This window comes from Musca vetustissima, unplaced genomic scaffold (assembly GCF_032173495.1).
Source record: "Musca vetustissima isolate MV318-11 ecotype Yass unplaced genomic scaffold, APGP_CSIRO_Mvet_v1 utg4359, whole genome shotgun sequence".
NCBI classification, from domain to species: domain Eukaryota; kingdom Metazoa; phylum Arthropoda; class Insecta; order Diptera; family Muscidae; genus Musca; species Musca vetustissima.
Genome location: NW_026882006.1, coordinates 216,678 through 238,747, shown reverse-complemented (window position 1 = coordinate 238,747; position 22,070 = coordinate 216,678). Strand labels below are relative to the sequence as shown.

Here is a 22,070-nt window from a genome sequence, read left to right as displayed (position 1 = left end):
CTGCTGCTTTCTTCAATTCTCTTTTGAAATTCTTCCCCCTTGTCACTTTTTATACCAATCACTTCTAAGAACTCAGCAGAGTTGCTTACAGACTAAATATTATTATACCCTCTCAACATAGTTGTTTATAGTACGTTTACATTTAACCGTTTACCTTCAATGCGGCTCTTTAATTTCACGATTATTCGAACTGTTGTTGATAAAGGCTCAAGGTGGATCCTTTTAACGATGTTACTATTCAAGGCCCACGACGGCTCTTAATTAGATGAAATGTGCTTTTAAAAGCCTCCTCAATTTATACAGTAATAGTCCGAGGACCACACCGGATCTCCAAATTAACACGGGAAATCGTGAATACTGTAAATTGTACCAAATTTAATACCATTTTTTACTACTCTCCAACAGTAATTTTTATCATCAATTTCAGGATCCCAGACCTATCCGTTCACACAGATCCAACTTGTACCATATTTAGTACCAGTTAGTGATTTTCGTACGTATATGTTCGAATTTCCAACACTACCTCAATCCTGTACTCTAAAAGCAATTTTAATTCCAAATATAAGTTTTCCATCAAACAAATTTAGTACCATATAGTACCCATAATAACGAAATTTCAAAACTACATCCATGACCCAGTCCATTAACTCCAACACTCGTTTTATTCCAAATTTCAGGATTTCAGTCCTATCCGTTCTCACAAAAACAAATTGTAAAATATTTGGTACCATTTTGTACTTGTTGTCCCCATAAGTACGAATTTCCTCAATGTTTGTACCATATGCTGTGGCGCATGACTGCCCGAATGATGACTAGGCGGCGTCAGGTACTAATAGAAGGCCAGATGTGATTAAGTCGACAACGTGTTGGCTGCTGACGGTGTTGAGACATTTTTTACAAAAAAATTAAAAAATCAAATCTCACAGTTGTGATAGATCTTTCAATACATTTTAGCTATTATAGCTCAAGAAAAAATCCTATATAATCCACCAGTAAAAACACTTAGGACTGTGATTAAATTCAAACATATTTGTTACAGACCTTTAAAAACTAGTCCTAAATAAATCCCCCATTATTGTTGTAATAATCCAAAATTAAATCCAATACCTTATTTTAAAAAAGAAAAACAAACAGTAATATATATTTTTTTGTTTTAACAATTATAATATTGTATTTTGTTTTTTTATTTTACAGTACAGCGATTACAATGATCAGCTATACCGAACTTTTTCGTTTTCAAAAATTGTATATGTATGTATAAAAATGTGTGTGTGTTTGTATATGTATAAAATAAGAATAATAAAGCAAATATCGAAATAAAAAAGGGGGCGATTATAGGGAGACAGTGTAGGAAACATTTATAAATTTTACACAATTTAACGATGAGATATTACAAAAAATAAGAAATAATATTTAAAATAAACACATAATAAAGCGGGTTGTTGAAATTTTTCATATCTATTTCTCAGATGATGGGGCAATAATTAAATTTGTTTTTATAAATAATATTTTTTATGTTGGCTTGAGAGTTGCTGGAAATGCAAAAAATAAAACATATATCTGTATATAATGCCTTAGTTACTAAATATAGGGAGTTGTATAATTATTAAAATTAAATATTAATTAAAAATAATAATAATAATAACTATTATTAAATGGAAATAAAGTTTCTATTTGTAATTGTTTTCTTTCTTAAGTTATGTTTTGTTTTTAATTGAATTTATTGGTATGAGAGAGGGGGGTTGTGGGGGCCGTTTATTGTAAAGCTTACAATTGTAATTGTAAAAATTATGAAGTGATTTAAAAACCAATTGGCATTGGCAGCAAATGAGAGACCGACAAAATACAATTTTACAATATATATATAACACATTACAAAAAAAAGAATAAAATTACAAAATAAAAGGCGTTTTGTTTTGTTTCGTTCGTTTCAATCTTACATAAGCTTAACATTTATGATTTATTCTGGTTTTTTTTTCTGTTGAGATACTTTTTACACAAAAAATAAAAATTATAAAAAATATTAAAACTAATTTTTATATTTTTTATAGGATTTATGATTTTAAATTATTATTAATTTTATAACTGGCATTCTGTTTGTATTATAGTTTTTGTTTTATTTTAACTAAGTAAATGGCCAAGTTGCGCGATTACAATTGGCCCTCTTGAGTTGGAAGCAATAGTTTTCAGTTTTTTTGTCTTTTATTTTATTTATTTCTTTATAATATTATTAATTAGGTTTCTCTTATGTATATATAAATTGTAATAAAGTTGTAAACAAATATTCTTAGTTTAATATTAAACTAAACAAAATCTAAATCTGAAAAGCTTACTAAAACGAAGTGTGTGTGTGTTTGTTTTAAAATAAGAGAGGGGGAAGGAATTAAATTTAAAGATACTAATTTCAAGAAAATTGTCTTCTACAGTTTGTTGGGAGGAAATTTTTATAAAAAAAAAGTATATATTAAATGTCTTTTAATAATTTTAATTTAAAGCTTAATTATCGCGTGAAAGGATAAAACAAAAAATTTATACAATTGCTTAATTATTTGCAGTTGAAACGAAATGTTTGGCAAAATAAAAAATGTGATTCAAAGATGGGTGTTGTTGTGCATAATAATATTTGTTCCTTGTATTCGAGGATTCTGTTTTTGTTTAGTTATTTTCAAAGAGATTCTCAAATGAGTTTCATTGTTTTAAGCTGATTTTATATTTATATATACCACATACATACATAGTAAATATGTAAGGTTTTGTTGGCTGGTTTGTTGTTCGTCGTCGTATATGCAAAAATAAATGATTGTTTGTTAAGCTTACAAATTATGGCTTGTTTTTTCGTTTGTTTTCTGTTACTTAACTCAGGCCCTGGGACTCTGTTTTTGAAACAGAGCAACCCAGGGCTGTATCTATATAATAGTAATAATCTACATCATACATATGTATATAATTTCTTAAACGGCTAACATTCTAAAAATTTATTTATTTATATGCCTTCTTTTATGCGTTTAAATATTCACCTAAAATTAAAATAAGTCTCTTTGCATTTAGCATTTCAAATGGTTCCGTCGTAGGTATCCATAAATACCCACACTACTACTTCTACTACTATCTAGCTATCGTCGTTCCATACACATTTGTTTATATATAGACAGAGAGGGTAACCTGTAGATTTGGATAACTCCCTTTTTACTTTCATTGTCAAATGTAAATGGCCTCGGATCCTTTATTGGCCTGATGGCCACCCGATATATAGAGGTTATTGGCACCCGGTGATTGTACACCCTCTGACCAATCGGAACGCGGTGATGATGATGACCAATGGCCGGGAGATTCTGGTGATGGCGTTGGATAGCTATCCAATGTTTGTACCATATGCTGGGGCGTATGACTGCCCGAATGTTGGCTGGGCGGTGTCAGGTACTGATAGAAGGCCTGATTGTGCTGTGATGATGGCGACAACATATTGGCTGTTGACGGTGATGAGGCTGACATTGAACTTTGTATGGATGGTGGATTCATTTGACCCGAGTGAAATGAGTCTGGAAATACAATAAAAAGAAAAAATATAAATAATTAATGAAAATTGAAAAATAAACTCAATTATACTTTTTAAATAGCAATTAAAATAAAAAATTCTTCACACAAACATTATTTGGGATTTTTTTACTAATAACATAATCTCACAATGTGAATCCTACATAACCTCAAATTACATGGAAATTAAATAGAAAATAAAATAAATAGCATTTATTGGTTTTGGATTTGGTTAGATTAAATAGAACTCAAATTTCAAAACATAGCCTCAAATAAATATTATATATTTCAATATAATATATGAAATTAAATTTTTAATAATTTATATAAATTAAAATTTTCAGTTCATATAAATATAAAGCAGTTTTCAATAAATTCAATAAATTGGCAATTAAACATTGGAACCATAACACAGTTGTCCCAATTCAATTTTTTTTGGCCAAAATTATTTAATACAACATAATGTATACTTTTCGTTTATAAATAGATTAATATTTATTATAATAATATTAATATTTATTGCAAATCCGTTAAAACTCGTTTCTGCAATCATAAGGTACAATATAGTACTATTTATTAGGTTTTTAGATATGCAAAGGCACACAAATGTTAGGGTACAAAATGTGATGTTTTAGTACAAACATGAGTTGTAAAACAAAATAAAATGCGGTAAACATAATTCAAAATTTACTCTTTTTATAAAAGTATGACTTAAACAGGTTTAAGAAGGTTGTTTTATACTATTAAGTAAAGAAAATAAAAGAACTCGATTAAGTTTTAAATTAATTAATTATTGAATATATGTAGATATTTCGATTTCCAGAACTATATTTTCATCGCCATATTCTTTTTAGAATTCTTCATCTGTGGTTTCATCACAACCAGTATCATTCGCGGGCCGTAATTCACAGTTTAGTTCACAAACTAACAATTCGATTACTTCAGATGGCAGGTTTAACCGCTTTCTTTCTTGTAAGTGGGCGTTTAGGCGTATAGATGATATAAGTGGATCAGATGTATCCATTGCTCTATTAAATAGCGTGTAATAATCTGTCATTTTTATATATTTTGTTTCTGCATTCAGCAGCATCTTTAAAATATCTTAAATCGGACGGTACGGCTATGTCACAGTGTGGGCCAATTTTCAAAAAATGTTGCAGAAATGTTTTTTATACTATTAAAACCTTAAATATCAATTTTAAGAAAAATCGGATGAAACTTTTTCTTTATCCCACATTTTCAGTTCAATACTATATACAATAAAAACATCAATTTATAAAAAATTTCACTCAACTTAAAGTAGAAAAATACATTTCTTTCTAAAAAAGGCAAAATAAGGCAAAATATTTCATCTGAATATGATAGTACATACCCCTGCCAGCTTCCAAAAATTTTTTGGAGGAGACGATATTTTTACATTTTTTCTAAAGTTTAAGAAGATTTCAAAAATATTTGTAAAAAATAATTTTCAATATACACACAAACTTTTATCTCCCTACCCAGATATTACAACTTTCTTCGTTCTTTCTTTATATATTATGAAAGCACTTATTATCAGCTTCCAGATTCATAATAACTTTGGTCTGAATTTCGTATACCCATTCGACCACACAGCACACCAAAAAGTATATATTTTACAGCACACAGTTTGTTCTATTTTTTATACAAAAAATTTTCAACTTTAGCATTACACCAACGAGCGGCTATTAATGGTATTTAGAAAAACCAATTATTTTCTGATGGTTTGAAGTGTTTTTCATTATTCCGCGCAAAAAAATTATAAAAATATGAAACTTCAAAAAAATAATTTTGGCCAAAAATTTTGTGATTGCGACAACTGTGCATAACCTCAAATTTTATATTTATAAAACATAACCTCAAAACGCTTAAATTTCAAATAAAACTAATCTCAATTTGTTTTAAAAAGATGGAATATCTCATCATCATCACATCTCAACCTACCTGGTGATCCACAAAAACTATTCAAGTCCAAGCCTGCTGAACTGAAATCGATTCCACCACCATTATTATTACCCATTTGCTGTTGTTGTTGCTGCTGCTGTTGTTGTTGCATCGATTGTAATATTGCACTATTCTTGTTCTGTTGTTGCTGCTGCTGTTGTTGTTGCATTTGCTGTTGCTGCTGCTGGGATGCCATCATAATACCCATATCACTGCCGGTTGGCGAAATAATACCCAAACTAACTGGCGAATTCTGACTGCTGGGAGTTTGGAAATTCATGCTGTTCGGTGAGTTTTGTGTTTGTAATGTGGAAGCACCGCTTGACACACCATTACCATTGGCATTGCCGTTACCACCACCGCCGCCGAGCAGGGTATTTAAATTACTGCCACAAAATTGCTTTTGTTGGGTGGCATGGCGCATGGCCTGCATATGGGTGGGTGATGTGGGTAAACTGGGACGTGATTTGGCAGGTGAGGGAGATCCTATACAACAAAAATAAAAATATAAATTATTAGTCATGCATACATCCATTTTACACGACAATATTCAAACTTACCCAAATAGGCATGCGGTGACAAGGCCATATTCGATTGCACCGAATGTGGTGGCGACTGATTCGAATAGGGTGGACTCAGACCCTGTTCATGGCCACCCATAACATTGTTGCCATTCAAACCATTCGCATTATTTTGATTGCTATTCATGAGGTCCTGATGAAACGGCGATCCCATCGAATAGCCATAATTTTCCATTTTGATCATGTCATGGCTTTGTTGGGGTATCAAAGATTGCATGGACTGGGCATTCTGCAAAAAAAGAAATAAAAAATAAATTAACACCTCTCTCCTATTTCCCATAATTTCCGCTAACTCACCTTTACACAATCCTCATAGCTCGGTGGGTGTTTCACATTGTTGCTCCCCAGCAGATCGTTGTGATGATTGTTGGAGCCGCCGCCCCCGTTCATGGCGTTCGAATACATCGACGTGGCATCGTAGGGACTCGGCTGACTTGTGAGCGCCGTCGGCGGCGGTGAATCCACTGAACTGAGTGCTGCATCCAGCAGCTGTTGTTGATGATTCTCCACCGAACCGGGGCCCTGCGCCGTCGGGCCACCAGCCAGCCCATTCAGCAACTGTGATGCCGTAAGGTTGCTGCTGTTGTTGTTTGCTCCCTTTTTTGATGCCGGCTGGTGGCCTAAACCCTTTTTTGAACTCGGTTTGCGTCTTAGACTGCCGCCGTTGTCGAGTAGATTATCCGGACTGCCCTCCAAGAGTTTGGCTTTCTTGGCCGCCTTATTTTGTGCAGCCTTTGAGGTTTTACCGGCTGCAATCACAGTAGGCTGGGTAATCATTTGAGGTTGGCTTCCGGGTGGCGGTGAGGCAATCATTGTCTGTGGTGTCATGGCCAGCATTTGCGGTGACCGTGGCACATGTTCGTCCAATAGGCGTACAATATCGTGATGTAAACGTTCAGAAGCAACATCGCGTGGCAAACGATCCATATGATCGGTGATTTCACGATTGGCAAAGTTATCGAGCAATGCCTTACAGGCTTCGTACGAACCTTCACGGGCAGCCAGGAACAGTGGAGTTTCATCTTTGTCGTCTTGGGCATCACGATTGGCATGGTGCATAAGGAGGATGTTGACAGCTTCAGTGTTGTTAACAGCAGCAGCCCAGTGCAGGGCGGTTTTACCAGAATTGTCGGCAGCATTTATATCAGCATCGGCCGTGATGAGATCTTCGACCATACCTTCAATGGCAAGACGTGCAGCTAGAATCAAGGGAGTGGTACCATCATGCATGCGGGCATTCAAATTGGTGGCACGATTTCTCAATAGGATTTGGAAGACGCCCATAGCATCGGCAGCCACAGCAGCATGTAATGGAGTACGACCAGTGTTATCTTGGCAATTGGCATCAGCTCCAGCATCCAGCAGGCGTTTAGCAGCATCAGCCCGAGCATAACGAGCAGCCAAATGCAGTGAGGTTTCACCAGTCTTATCCATTGTGGCATTCAACTCTGCACCCTGTGCCAACAGATCCGAAATAACTTGGGCCGTGGTATCATCGGAATTTTCAATATCTTCACCATTGTCAATGCCTCCGCCGCGTACAGCAGCCACCATTAGAGGCGTCATACCGCATGGTCCTCGCACATCAACATCGTGTTTGCCATCTTGATGAGCCGGTGGTGTCATAATCGAAGAACGAACATCGGCCACATCCAAGTGAGCCTGAGACCATACACGATTATCAGCCTCTTCATAATCCGTTACCATGGTATGATCGCTGGCATAGCCACCATGATCATTACGCAATCTCTTCGGTTGTGGCATATCCGATTCATCGTCGGACCATTGCGGAGCATGACCCATGTGTCCCGAATTCATATTCACATCATTACTCATACAGGCCATGGATGGATTTTTATTCAAATTTCTCATTTCCTGACCGGTGGGATCACGTCGTCTACGTTGGGGATTAATGGTGGGTGTGCGGAAACCTTCGGGGAACCAAGTAATACCAGCAGCACGCTTACGTTGTGTTGTCACCAAGACACCAAACAAGGCAAAGGCCAGGACAACCAAAATTATACCCAGGGTGACATATTTCACATTGGTGGGTGTTTCTATCATATCCTCACCAGGGTTTTGTACACCCCGTACACTGTAGATGGGGAATTTCGAGGACAAGGTATATTTCGATGCTGAAGCAGCTAAAAATTCAGCGGCCTCTGCAGCACGATAAAAACATTCGGTACATTTACGATTATCAATTTCCAAGTAGACTTGAATGCCGGTCTGGCCAATGCGTTCGGTGAAGAGGATTTTGTTTTTACGTCCGAAATCGGTATTTTGAATATCGTTGATTGGTTGGGTACCCTTCCACGAGAAGATCATATCATTGCCCAGTGGATCCTTCTTAATACGCACCGTTGTCCTCAAATGATGACCCATTTCCCGCAAGAAGACCACCTGTTGCTCACGGAATTGCTTCACATCCATTAGGACTACAACAGATATGGCACCATCAGCCAAATTCGGCGGCTCAGCTTCATTCTCACAATCCAAACCATCCCAATTACACTCGGCATTATTGCAGCCGTAGTCACAGAAACCGTTGGCATAATGCTTGGAACAGTACGCATCGTAGATGGGATTACAGGGCTGCAATTTCTTTTCACAATCACGTCCATCGTACAGACAGGCAGCGTTGTTGCATTCCTCGTTACATTTACCGTCCATAAAGACCTGCCAGCATTGTATGTTTGCCGTGCAGTTGACCCAAGGATTGATGCCGAGCGAACAATCGTTTCCATCGAAGTTACAGGCGTATGTGTTGCATTCGGGATCGCAAATGTGATTGCCCTTCTTTTGTTCACATCCTCGCTTTTCACACATTTCCCGTTGATATTCCAAGTCCTTTGAGTATTTGTTTTGAAGACCCCGAGATGGATCCATTACCCAACCAGGATAATTGGGATCATAGCTTTCACAACGTTTACCATTCCACTTGGCGGGGCAGAAGCAAACAAAATCACCCAGCAGATTATCACAAGCAGCACCCTGTAGGCAGGGATTGGGGGTACATTCATCCATCGTATCACGTTCACAATGTCGTCCTTCAGTGCCACGAGGACAATCACAGCGATAGCCACCACCATCGTCTATGACACAAGTGCCAGCCTGACAGGGATTCGAATCACAATCATGGCCAGAGAATTCACAATTTTTACCATAGAAACCTTCGGTACAGAGGCAATGGTGACCACCCTGTTTGGGTGAACATATACCACCATTCTGGCACGGGGAATTGGCACAGAAATCGACCTTATTTTCACAATGACGACCCATGTAGCCTGGCTTGCAGTTACAATGATAATTATTCACCAATTGGACACAATCCAAGGTGCCAGCATTGGAGCAAGGATTCGAGAGACATTCATTGATATCACCTTCACAACGGGAACCCACAAAGCCGGGTGGACAAAGACATTCAAAACCTCCAACACGATCGATACATGTGCCATTATTGTGGCACGATCCACGTTTGCAGTCATTTTCGTTCACTTCGCATATCAAACCAGCCGTACCGGGTGGACAACTACAGCTGAAGGTGTTGACCAAATCATGGCAAGTACCTCCATTCTGACAAGGATTCGGTGAGCAATCATCGATGTTCAGTTCACAATTTTGTCCCTGGAAACCTTTGCGACAGCTACAGGCATACGAGCCAATCAAATCGCGACAAGTTCCTCCATTCAAACAGGGCTGCGATTCGCATTCATTGATTTCCTGCTGGCAATAACTTCCAGTGTAGCCCTGCTTACAATAGCAACGATGGAAATTGCCATGTTCCTTACATGTGCCATTGTTACACAACTGTTCCAGAGATACACCTTTACGTAGAGCGGCATCCGAACATGAGACCATCTCCACATCACAAAGTTTGCCCGTCCAACCGGGAGCACAACGACAACTGAATTGATTCTTAATCTGGGTGCAAGTTGCTCCATTCTCACAGGGTGACTTGTGGCACCAGTCGACATAGTCGGTACACTGCTTGCCCGTATAGCCATAGGAACAGTGGCATGTGTACTCATCACCATTTTCATGACATGTAGCACCATTTTGACACGGTTGGGAATCACATTTGTTGATCTTATATTGACAGTTCGATCCAGTATAACCGGGTAAGCAGGAACAATTATAGCTGTTGATGCCATCGATACACGTACCACCATTCATACAGGAACTCTCCGTACAATCTTCATCATTGGTCTGGCAGTTGATGCCGGAGAAGCCCAGCGGACAAGTACAGGTGTAGGAGTTGACATATTGACGACAAGTAGCACCATTCTGACAGGGTAAGCTCAAGCACTCATTGATATCAGTTTCACAGTGTTTTCCATCGAAACCATCCACACACAGACAGGTGTAATCGCCAATGCCATCCAAACAAGTGCCACCATTTTGGCAGGGAAACATGGCACAGTCATCGGTGTTAATGGCACAATCATGGCCCTCATAACCTTTGGCACAGATGCAACGATACGAACCGGGAACATTGTGGCAAGTGGCTCCATTGCGACATGGAGTGGACAGTTTACATTCATCGATATCTTCATCACAGTAGCGACCCGTGTAGCCCAATTTACATCTGCAGGAGAAATCCAGGAAATTTGGTGATGGCGAACATTTGGCATCATTACGGCAACGATTGGTGGCACAGGGATCCAATTTTGATTCACAGTCCACACCGGTGTAGGGTACTTTGCAGACACATTTGTAGCCATTGACCTTGTCGATACAGGTGCCACCATTGGCACATGGATTGTTGACACAATCATCGATGTTAGTTTCACATTTGAGACCCGTGTAACCGGGCATACATTGGCACTTGAAGGCATTCAATTCATCGACACAGAATCCACCGTGCTGGCAGGGATTCGAGGAGCACTCATCGATATCAATTTCACAACGTTTGCCACCATAACCCGGAGGACAATGGCAGATAAATTCATTGATACCATCTTCACAGCGGCCACCATTGATGCAGGGATTCGAGGCACATTCATCCACATCACTGAGACAGCGTGAGTCGTAGAAACCTCTGGGACATTCACATTTGTAGCCATTGACCAAATCCATGCAGACACCATTGTTGGCACAGGGATTCGATGCACATTCGTTGATGTTTATTTCACAGTGGACACCGGTGAAACCGGGCACACACTGACAGGTGTATTTGTTGATGCCATCGATACAAGTGGCTCCATTGTTGCACGGATTGCTGTGACATTCGTTGACATTAATTTCACAATCTTTACCCGAGGTACCCGGTAAGCAGTGACATACATATGAGCCGACACGATCCACACAGTGGCCACCATATTGGCAAGGATTCGATTCACACTCATTGATTTGGGTCTGGCACAAATAACCCGTAAAACCGGGGTCACATACACATGTAAAACGATTATCGCCGTCAATACATTTACCACGATGGCAGGGATTCGAATCGCAATCGTTGATGTTGACTTCGCACGACAGCCCCGTATAGCCGGGTGGACATTCACAGGTGTATCCCGCAATGGAATCGTGACATATACCACCATTACGACATGGCTGCGACTGGCAATCATCGATGTTGATTTGACATCTGGACCCGGTGAAACCCATGGCACAGGAGCATTTGAAACCATTGATCATGTCATGACAAACACCGTCATTGAGGCAGGGATTTGATTGGCATTCATCGATATCGACTTCACATTGGGTGCCAGTAAAACCGGGCATGCAAACACAACGGAACGTACCAGGATCATCAAGGCAGCTACCTTCATTCTGACAAGGATGCGATTCACATTCATTGATGTTGGTTTCACAACGTGGACCGGTGAAACCTTGAGAACAATTACAGCGGAAAGAGCCGGGCGTATTGACACAGACACCATTGTGTTCACATGGTGAACCTTGATCGCATTCGTCGATATCCTCGGAACAATCAACACCTTTATAACCCGTGGCACAGGAGCAAGTGTAAGAACCATTAATGGGACTGGTATCACAGACAGCATCGGAATGGCAAGGATTTGAGGTACAGGCATCGTCCAAATGGCAGAGGAGACCTGTCTTGCCTGGGGAACAACGACAATAGAATGAACCGACACCATCGATACAGGTGGCTCCATACAAACATGCTGCCGCAACACAATCGTCAATGTTTTTACTACAATCCGTACCGTTCCAGCCATTAACGCAGATACACGAATATGATCCGTGGGTGTTGATACAGGTGCCACCATTCTGACACAGCGAGGGTCTGAAAGAACAAATTTTAATATTTTAATGGTGATAATAGGAGGATATTATTAAAATAATTGTGACTATAGGGATTTCCAACACGAAGTGTTACTTTGAATTGACCGGCATTTCGGACACCTTTTATTGGAAACCCTTGTATTATTAATTTGTGATAATTTGAAGTTATTTATCTCTTACCTTATAGCACATTCATCCACATCCTTTTCACAATGTTCACCGGTATAATTTGGTGGACAGGCACAACGATAGGTGTTGATGCCATCAATACAGGTGCCACCATTTTGACACAAATGTCCAGGACAATCATCAATATTTTGTTCGCAATTTTTACCTTGATAACCTGCAAAGAAAACAAAACAAACGGATATTATTAATAATTGAAATTTTAGCGTTTTTTAATTTTAAATAACATTTGCCGCACTCATTCAACTTGAGTAACCGGCAATCTGCTCTTTAACTGCTAAGAGAGTATAATTAAAGAGAATTATCTAAACATTTTTGATAATCGAGATAATTCTCTTTCAAATGGATCATCTGAGAATTAAAGAGAACCAGCAAACGGCTCGTATGACAAATGGTAGTATCTTTTGCACGGATACATACATTAACGAGACAACAACAAGAAAAAAACACAAAATCTGCAAAATATGTTTGTTGGCCAAACATGTATTGTTGTATGTGAATAATTAAACATGCAAGGAATGGAATTGATAATAAAAGTATGACAAAGTCCCCACATATACCTCTGATTGAAAACTGGCAATTAAGCAAAAAATGAAAAAAAATAAATAAATAAATAAAAAAAGAAAATGCCAATGACCACCAGTGGACAAAATTGCGGAGTAAAGAATTAACAATTTCCTTAATTAATAAAACTAGGGAAACAATTTAAAAAAATGAAGACGGGAAATAAGAGTGCCATGTAATGTTAAAATTAAATAGTTTATAAATAAAACCATATTTAAAAATTAATGCTAAAAATTAAAAAAAAACTAATTATTAAAAACTTTGTTAGACAAATATTAAAAATGGAAATCAATAAAACCTAAATTGAATTAAAAAAATAATATCCAAAGGTCAAACAAAGAAAAAATAACTCAAAAAATTTTATTGATTTAATTCACAAAAAATAAATAAATAAAAAACAAAGAAATATGAGCGCAAAAAAAATCGTATCAAATTATTTGTTTAACACAAATCCCCCCATAATATCATTCAAGGAACGAATTGAGGAGTGTAAGAACAAAAGTAGTAGCATTGGCGGCAGATATGTGTACATATAGAGGCGGCTGACCACCACTACTGAGATTCGATCGGTTGATCATCATCATCATTCCAAAGAGCCTAAATATCGAGAGACACACACATACTTGGGTACTAGGCATTCAAAATACAAATCTTTTTTTTCGTATATCTACCACCAACAAAAAATTGTACTCAATATCGTGTGCGCGGAGTTTGTACATTGCTAAAAGGCAATTTTTGTTGTCGGTTTAAATCTAGTGTTGCCAAATTTAAAATTAGGGCCAAAATAATATAGTTTTCGAATAATTTGTAAAACAAAATAAAAAAGGCTAATAATTTTTTTAATATAAATTCGGACATTTTTAATGAACAAATATTTGTTATAAAATTCAATTTAAAAAAAAAAATATTTTTTTTAACAACTAAAAATAATTAATTTTATGACATTTTAATGACTTTTAAATGACATGTTCATGATTTTTTTAGCATTTGTGACATTTTTATGTAGACATATTTTAAATACTTTTTTTTTATTTATTTGAATAGTTTTGAAAAATGAATATTTTCACCAAATTGTTAAAATTTTATTTTTAATATTTTATTAAATATTCTTTTTTTAATTCAAATTTTATAATTTATCTAAGAAATAGTTTTAAAAAGTATACAATTTTTTAATTTAATATTTTTGTTCATTTCTATATGCCTTAACTTTTTTTGCTTTTATTCAAAATGTCATTTAATCATTTCTTAACTATAATTTTTTTCTATTAAAAATTAAATGTTTATTTTTTATGTTTTCATTAGCTTTTTACTTTTTATATGTAGTTTTTTGTTTTTATATTTTCATTAGTTTTTAATTTTTATTAGTTATTTTATATTTAAATTTATTATTATTTATTTTTTAATTTAAAATCCCTTAAGTTATTTTGTTTACATTCCAAAAAATACCAAATTTCCCCTACCAAAACAAATGGCAACGCTGTTTTAAACGAATAACAACAACAGCAGCAACAAAATCAAAACGAAACGACGAAAAAACAATAATAATAATAACACAACAGCAAAAGCACAAGCAAACAACAACGAACGTACGAACGAACGACGTTGTCGTCTTGAGATCTTCTTTCCCACGGTTCATATCTTGTATGTTTTAGTATGTTGTTGCTGTTATGCTTTATGCCCAACTGTTATGGTTAAGCAGGCAAGCAATAACAACAACAACACATACAACCAACAACCAAACCAGCCATGTGCACACAACACAGATACTACTCCTCTGAGTCAGTTAGTTTTGTTGTTGTTGTGTCGTTTACACATGCGCGGCAGGGTATACAACTCAGCCAAACACACACACACACACATCCCAACCCCAGAGGTGTTGTTTTTTTCTCCGGTTCAACCTTCTTTCTTATTCGTTGAAGTATAAACTTCGTTGTGGAGCACGATGTTTTACGATGGCCGGTTGATCGGTCGTTCGTTCGTTTTGCTTGTTTATGTTGTGTTTTTCTTCTTATGTTTTGTTTATGCAGCATGTATGCATGGATGTGTGTGTGTGCGCGAGTGATTTAAGTGATCTGATGATTTTCCATTTCTTGACGAGGTGGTTTTTGTTGATTAAAGTTTTTGGTCTTCTATATTTCTTATTTTGTTGTTTTTGTTTTAATTTTCTTTTCCACATTTTTGGTAGTGGAGGAAAGAACAAAACACATACACAGGTTGGTTATTTTCTTAATGACTCTTTCTCAGTTATAAATGATGATGATAATGAAACAACAAACATTCAAATGCCCATGACATCGCCATGCATAGTTTGGTGCCTTTAAGCCAAACTATGCATATTTTATCCAACACACCGTTATGGGCCCCCACCCTCCCCACAATGCATTTATTGTTGCCGTTGTTGTTTATAATCGACGAATTCATCTTTTAAATGACAATTTAGTTATGTAGTTGCAGAGATGTTGATACCATAGTAAACGCCCTCTCTGGTGCTCTCTTTCTCTTCCTTAGAGCCGAGCTCATTTCATTTGGATTATGTATGACAGTCGTTCAGAGATGGAAAAACGAGATTTACAAAGAGTCTGTAGTAAGAGATTAACAATTTTGTACAAAAGAACCACCGACCATGCTTGAATGCATTTTGGGGACTTTCTTGGCCATTCCCAACCGGAATCAACAGAAAAATTTCTTTCTGTGTTACCATAACATCGGGAGATTACAACAACAGCACACCCTGTATTTTAAGTTTTTTTTTTATTCAAAAGAAAACCAATGGGTATCTTAATACATTGATCTAATGGCCGGTCATAGACGACAACAAGTACCCCATAATAGTCCACCAATGGAAAGCTTGGCTGCTCACAGCTCATTCCATGTTGTCGTTGTTGTTGATTTTGTTTAAACAATTAAAATTTGAAATAGTTGACAACATATGAAATGAATGAACGTGTGTGTGGCTGTGCTCTATGACTATAGATGTTATTAGATGATCGTAACTAAAAAAAAGCTGATGTTGTTGCTGTTGATTTTGTTGTATTTTCGTTGTAATATTCGAAAAAGCCAGTCATGAGCTAGCAAGCACACATTTGTCGATATCTCAAATGCGATCTGTGCTCGCGATTAGGTCTCGTTGTTGTCATCATCGTCGTCGTCTCAATGAACAACAACGAACCACAAACAAACAACATGTGTCGCTGTTGTTGAGGTACTGTTTTTGGCCATTATTGTCATTTTGTTATATGTAAATATGTAGGTATGTATGTAGGTAATTGCTAATGGACGAGACAAAGAGCAAAAAAAATAAAGGTTGTGTGTTGTCTATCATCTGCTATTGACTGGTTGACAGACTCGTACTTGTCCACATATCGATGATTTAAGTGATGCCATCATAGACGAGACGAGACGCGACACGAACAATAACAACAACACCAGTATGGAGAATAAAAACCATTTATATGGGACAATTTAATGGGGTCAAAAGACTCACTCACACAGGTCTCTCTTGATTACAAGAGAACTAATTAAATACAGAGATAATCTCTTGAGGTGAAGGAGCTCGCAAAAGCGATCTAATAAAGGGGGTAATCAATTAATCATGCCGAGGATTGATTAAATAAAAAAATAATAATTATGAAATATTAAATATTCGGAAATTGGTTTAGGATAATTTATAGAAATGATGTTTAATAAGGAACAGTAATTTTATATTATTTTTTTGAAATTTATGATAAAATGTGGCATTTCTTGCATAATTAAAATAAAAATATTAAATATTTTTTTTTTATTTTTAATTGAAATAAATAATAATTTAAAATTAAAAAAAATAATTACAAATTTATTACACTATTTTTCATAAATCATAAAATAATAAATAAAAAATATTAAAATTTATAAAATTTGGTGGACAATGCCGTACTTCCCCCAACTAATAAATAGTTGTTTTTATAAAAACAACAAACTGGGATTAAGCCTGACTATTTTTCAAAAACCATTTTGAATATTTATTTTATTTTTTTCACAATAACTTCTTCATAAAAAACCCAATTTGTTTTTAATTAAAAAAAAAAAAAAATCATAAAATCATATTTTTTCCTCCCTTCGAAAGAATATATCTCCCCATTTTATCTCTATCAATTCAATCAATGTATACAATTAAAATAAAAAAACTATAATTAAGCGAAAATTAAACCAAGCCCACCCAATTTGGAATCTCAAGTTCACATAATACTCCGATTTCAAATTTGAAACAATAAAAACAATCCACTTTGCAAATCCGGATGCATTTTTGCATTTCGATGCAATCAGTCGGAGCAGGTGATGGAGATTTGTTTACATTACAAATCTTTAGAAGAATATTCATCGATTACATTTTGAAATAATGAGAGAGGGCGGATGCATATATTTGTGTGTATGTACGAGATTTTAGACAAGTTTGCCTTGCATTAACCGCACCTAAATTAAAACAAGAATTAAAAGTTTGATTGTCTTGATAGGACGGGACGGGAGGAAAATCCGTCTGCAATTGTGTAAGTGTGTATATAATAAAAACAACAACAACAAATTGTGCACAGATCAGCAATTAAAAAATTGCGACTAACTACCACTTATAATGACAACGAAGTCGACTATTGGATAAAATGTAAAGTAGCGTAAGTGATGCAATAAAACTCTGAGAGATTTGGGATATTATGGATTTTTTGGAGATTGAAAATAATTATTGATATTTCTTCGTTATGCATTACAATTAAAAAATAAAAAAAAATCTACAAAAACTAATACAAATTGAAATTTCCAACCATGCAAAAAGACCATCTCGGCAATAAAACTCTAAGAGAAGATTTGCGATATTGTGGAAATTTTTTGGAAATTTAAAATAATTATTGATTTTTTCTTATTTCTTATGAATCACAATTTAAACAAGCTAAGAATTTTTATAAGAAATAATACAAATTGAAATTTCCAAACCTGCAAAAAGCCCATCTTGGCAAATAAATACTTTCTAATTCTTTTTAAAATTATAATTCTATACATTTTTTTTAATTTCAGAAAGATAAGTAATTCGAATTTAAAATTTAATCCATATTTTACATCTCTGAAATATCTTCTAGAGAAAAAATTATTATTTCCCATTCGTGCATAAAACCATTTCGACAATAAACATTTTTTTAAATTAAAATTAAATTTTGTAAATAATTCCATCCATCTCTGGATGATTTAAAAAATTGAGATTATTTTTTTCAATTATAACAATTCATATATCCCATCTCTGATATATCATTTTCACATCTCTGGCTAAAAACAATTGCATCAACATTGCATTATAATACTTTAAATGTTGTTTTTTATAATTTCTAATTTAAACAATTAATAATTCCCATCCCTGAGTTTTCATTTGCTGAGGAATTTTTATTCCATTTTGCATTTTATCTGATCAAATTACAAAAAAGTCACTATTTGGATATGTTGTTTTTATTTCAGATCTTCGTCCATTTATGCCTTATCTGGCTGTCTGTCCATCTGCCGATGCATCGGAATCGCAAGCATTGGCTTGAGCCGCAAATGTTTGTAACGCGCTTGGCAAAGTGGTTTTCAGAAAGAGAGAAAAAAACTGCAGGCACAAGCAGCACACAAAAAATGCAATGTTATGAACTTTTCTAATTAATGCAAATAATGGAGGGGGAGGTGGAAGGGGGTAACCAACAGACAGGGTATGAATCAAGGGGTTTCAGATCAAATCTACATATTCGTTTTTTAACCCCCCACCAAACGTTGCAGACACCCGCACCAATATTGAGATGATGTACGCTACGACGATGAGCGGCAAAAATCTTATGCAGCTGCCAGCAAGCCTCTGAGTGAGTTTAGAATACTAGTCGTCAGCAGAAAATTAAAAAAAAAACGAACCAACCAAAACAGCCGGCTGGCTACTGCCTCAGCTATTTAGCAAATGTTGTCCAGTTGAAAGTTGTTTTATTTCTCTCTGTTGGGTTTCAGATGCAATTGTATTGGTCAACTATAGATTAGATTGGTCATGCAGCAGCCACCTAGAGGGGTCTGGGGGAAGATTGTCCCATAGCCACCACCATAATGGGGTTGAGCTAGCGCTGCATGTGAATGAATGCCTGGCTACTAGTTTGGACAGATCCGAGACGACAACGTTGTACATATGATGATGGTCATAGTTGTCACATGCAGTTATGCGAACAGATATGGGGGAGAAGAGAGAGTTGGGGAGGAGAAAAACTACAACTGGAAGCTGGCAGTTAGTTTATTCAGTTCAATTTGTTTCAATTATATTCAATTTAATTAATTTAACCACAGCGAAATAAAAACAGCACAGAAAAAATTGCATTCACAATTTTTGCACTACGATCATGCTGAGAATAGAAGTCAAGTCAACTGAAAATTGCATAAATTTTCATTTTTCGTAGTTTAAAAAAATAAATTATAAGAAAATTTGAAAGAGAGAAAAGTTTACAACGACAAGTAATTTTATGTATTTTTAAAATTTAAAATACATATCTAAATTATTATTATAAAAAAATATTTTGTCCGTTTTTTCATAAATTTTTAACAAATTTCCAAAATAAAAAAATATTTCACTCACCCGTGGTAAAAATTCTTGGTAAATTTTCTACGATTTTTCCATGAGTTAAACTCATTTTGTTAATTATTTCTTGGTTTTTCTTTTCGAGTTGAACTCTTCCCGTAAACGGTAACAATAAGAACTGACCACAATTAGCTAACAATCGGACTCTTTAAACATTCATGAATTTTGCAAGAATAAACAAAAAGGAAATTACAGGTATGGACTATTCACTACCTTGACCACATTCGCTAGTTATGGCCAAACAGAAAAATACCTAATTAATTGTCAATATTTTTTATGAGATGATGACACACGTCAAATAAGTATCTACTTTTAAGAACATAAGCAGGTAAAAATATATACTCAATACTTTTTAGCAATAACAATTGCTAATTGAAAACTGCTGATCTCAGCATGAGAAACTAAAATGATTTAAAAACGAATTTAGGATATTTTAATTAAAAATTTTAAAATAAAAAAGGGAAGGTAATTGTGTAATTTATAATAACCATCTCTGAAATATAGATTTAAATATTTTTTGATCATCAAAAATATTTATATCTGATCAATTTAATTTTATGTTCAATTTAATATTTAAAAATATTAAAAAACTATATTTTACTTTCTTTAAAAATTATAAAGATTTTAGAGTTTCCGTCTCTGAATATGCCTGTTTAAATATTTTTAATTAAACATTTCCATTTCTGCATAATAATTTTTTACATTTTTAATAAATTAATTTAATTTAAATTTAAAATGTTAAGAATTACGAGTTTCCAACTCTTCATAGGACTATCTTGGTTTCATCATTAGAAAATGTATAAATGTTTTTTGTACATTAATGTATAAATGAGCAAGTTTTCCAACTCAGCAAATGACTTTGATGATTTTTATTATCTGGCAAAAATGGTCGCTCACTCACTCTCAATATTATTTTCTTGATGTTCTTATTTTATTACATTTTTCATAATAAATTAAATATTAAAACATTTAAATAAAATCATATTAAGAATTGAGAATATCCACTCCTGATTTTTTATTACGAACTTCCAACTCTGCATAGGCTAATATAGGTTTGATCATTACAATATTCAACAATTCAAGTTTTCCATCTCTGCATAGATTTCAATTCACTTGCCAAAATGGTGGCACTAAACAACACTCTAGATTTCATATTTGCAATATTCAATAACTCAAGTTTTCCAACTCTGCATAGATTTTTTAATTTTCCTCTATTAAGAATTTCCATCTCTGATAATCGCTTTTATTTATTTTAATTTTAAATTGCTAACAATTACCAATTTCCACCTCTGTATACATAATTTTGGTTTGGTGTTGTAAATTTGTATTTAATAATTCAATTTTTCCATCTCTGGATCATCACCATACCCCTCGATTCATATATAAATTTTTATTTTAATTTTTTCGCAAAATTTCCCGTTTTTTTTAATTATTTACAAAATCATTTTGACAATAATTCCATATATCCCACTATGCATATTCCCAGGACCGATGATATTTTCTTGCAATATGCAATGTCTACATAAATCAAATTATAATTCAATGCTATATTATGAATGGTTTAAATTGGCCACCAGTGGCTTAACGGATATTCTTCTTATTGACTCTCATTAATTTGTCACCATTCGTGATCCCTCTCATACAATCTAATTGGAAACATAATGATTATTATTGATAATCGTTTAATCAAAGAGAATGAATTAGAGCGAGAGAGTAACATCATCCATTAAAATATTGAGAGAGATACTATCTCTGATACATAATTCCCGTTGCAGTACAACCAAGAGCTTTTTATGACATTTTCCATCACATGTTTTGGCAGACTCTCTCTCAATTATGACACCAAAACCATTGAATCATTCACAAAGCAGTTTGTTTTTTGTGTGTCAAGAGAGGCCGTCTTTTATTAGAGAACAAGGTGAGTAATTTAGGCTTGTGTTATTTAGCTATAGTTTAGCGTGTGTATGTGTGTTTGATTATAATGATGGCTGGCGGTGATGAAAAGAAATGGGACACATGTAAAATCACAAATTTAACACACAACAATAACAACAACAAAATGGACAAAACAAAAAAACGGTCATAGAAAATTGAATGAAAAAAATAAATAAAAAAACAAAATTAGGCACAACAAATACAATTGCAAATTTTTGTTTTGAATTTGAACAAAAAGGAGAATAGAACAAGAATGAAAATCGCATTGCTTTGTTGTTAGAGGTTCAACTAAACTACTACCACTACATACAAACAAACGTATGTATGACGTCTGACTTTCCTTTGGTGATGATGATAATTCGTGATTTTTTGTTGTTGTTGCTGCTGCTGCCACAGCTACTTTTGTGTGGCGAAGGTCACTATGTGACTGGGTTTATTGTGTTGCTGGG

General features: G+C 35.0%; 1 protein-coding gene across 1 annotated transcript in view; it reads right to left on the bottom strand.

The window, feature by feature from the left end:
* Window positions 1-3,155: 3,155 nt before the first annotated feature.
* Window positions 3,156-22,070, bottom strand: part of LOC133328099 (neurogenic locus Notch protein) — a 69,843-nt gene continuing 50,928 nt past the window's right edge. The window contains exons 6-10 of the mRNA XM_061536642.1: window positions 12,510-12,672; window positions 6,375-12,330; window positions 6,057-6,306; window positions 5,497-5,982; window positions 3,156-3,539 (exon numbers count right to left, since the gene is read on the bottom strand). Coding sequence (XP_061392626.1) covers window positions 3,199-3,539; window positions 5,497-5,982; window positions 6,057-6,306; window positions 6,375-12,330; window positions 12,510-12,672 — 7,196 coding nt within the window. The 3' untranslated portion in view covers window positions 3,156-3,198. The remainder of the gene's footprint in view (window positions 3,540-5,496; window positions 5,983-6,056; window positions 6,307-6,374; window positions 12,331-12,509; window positions 12,673-22,070) is intronic.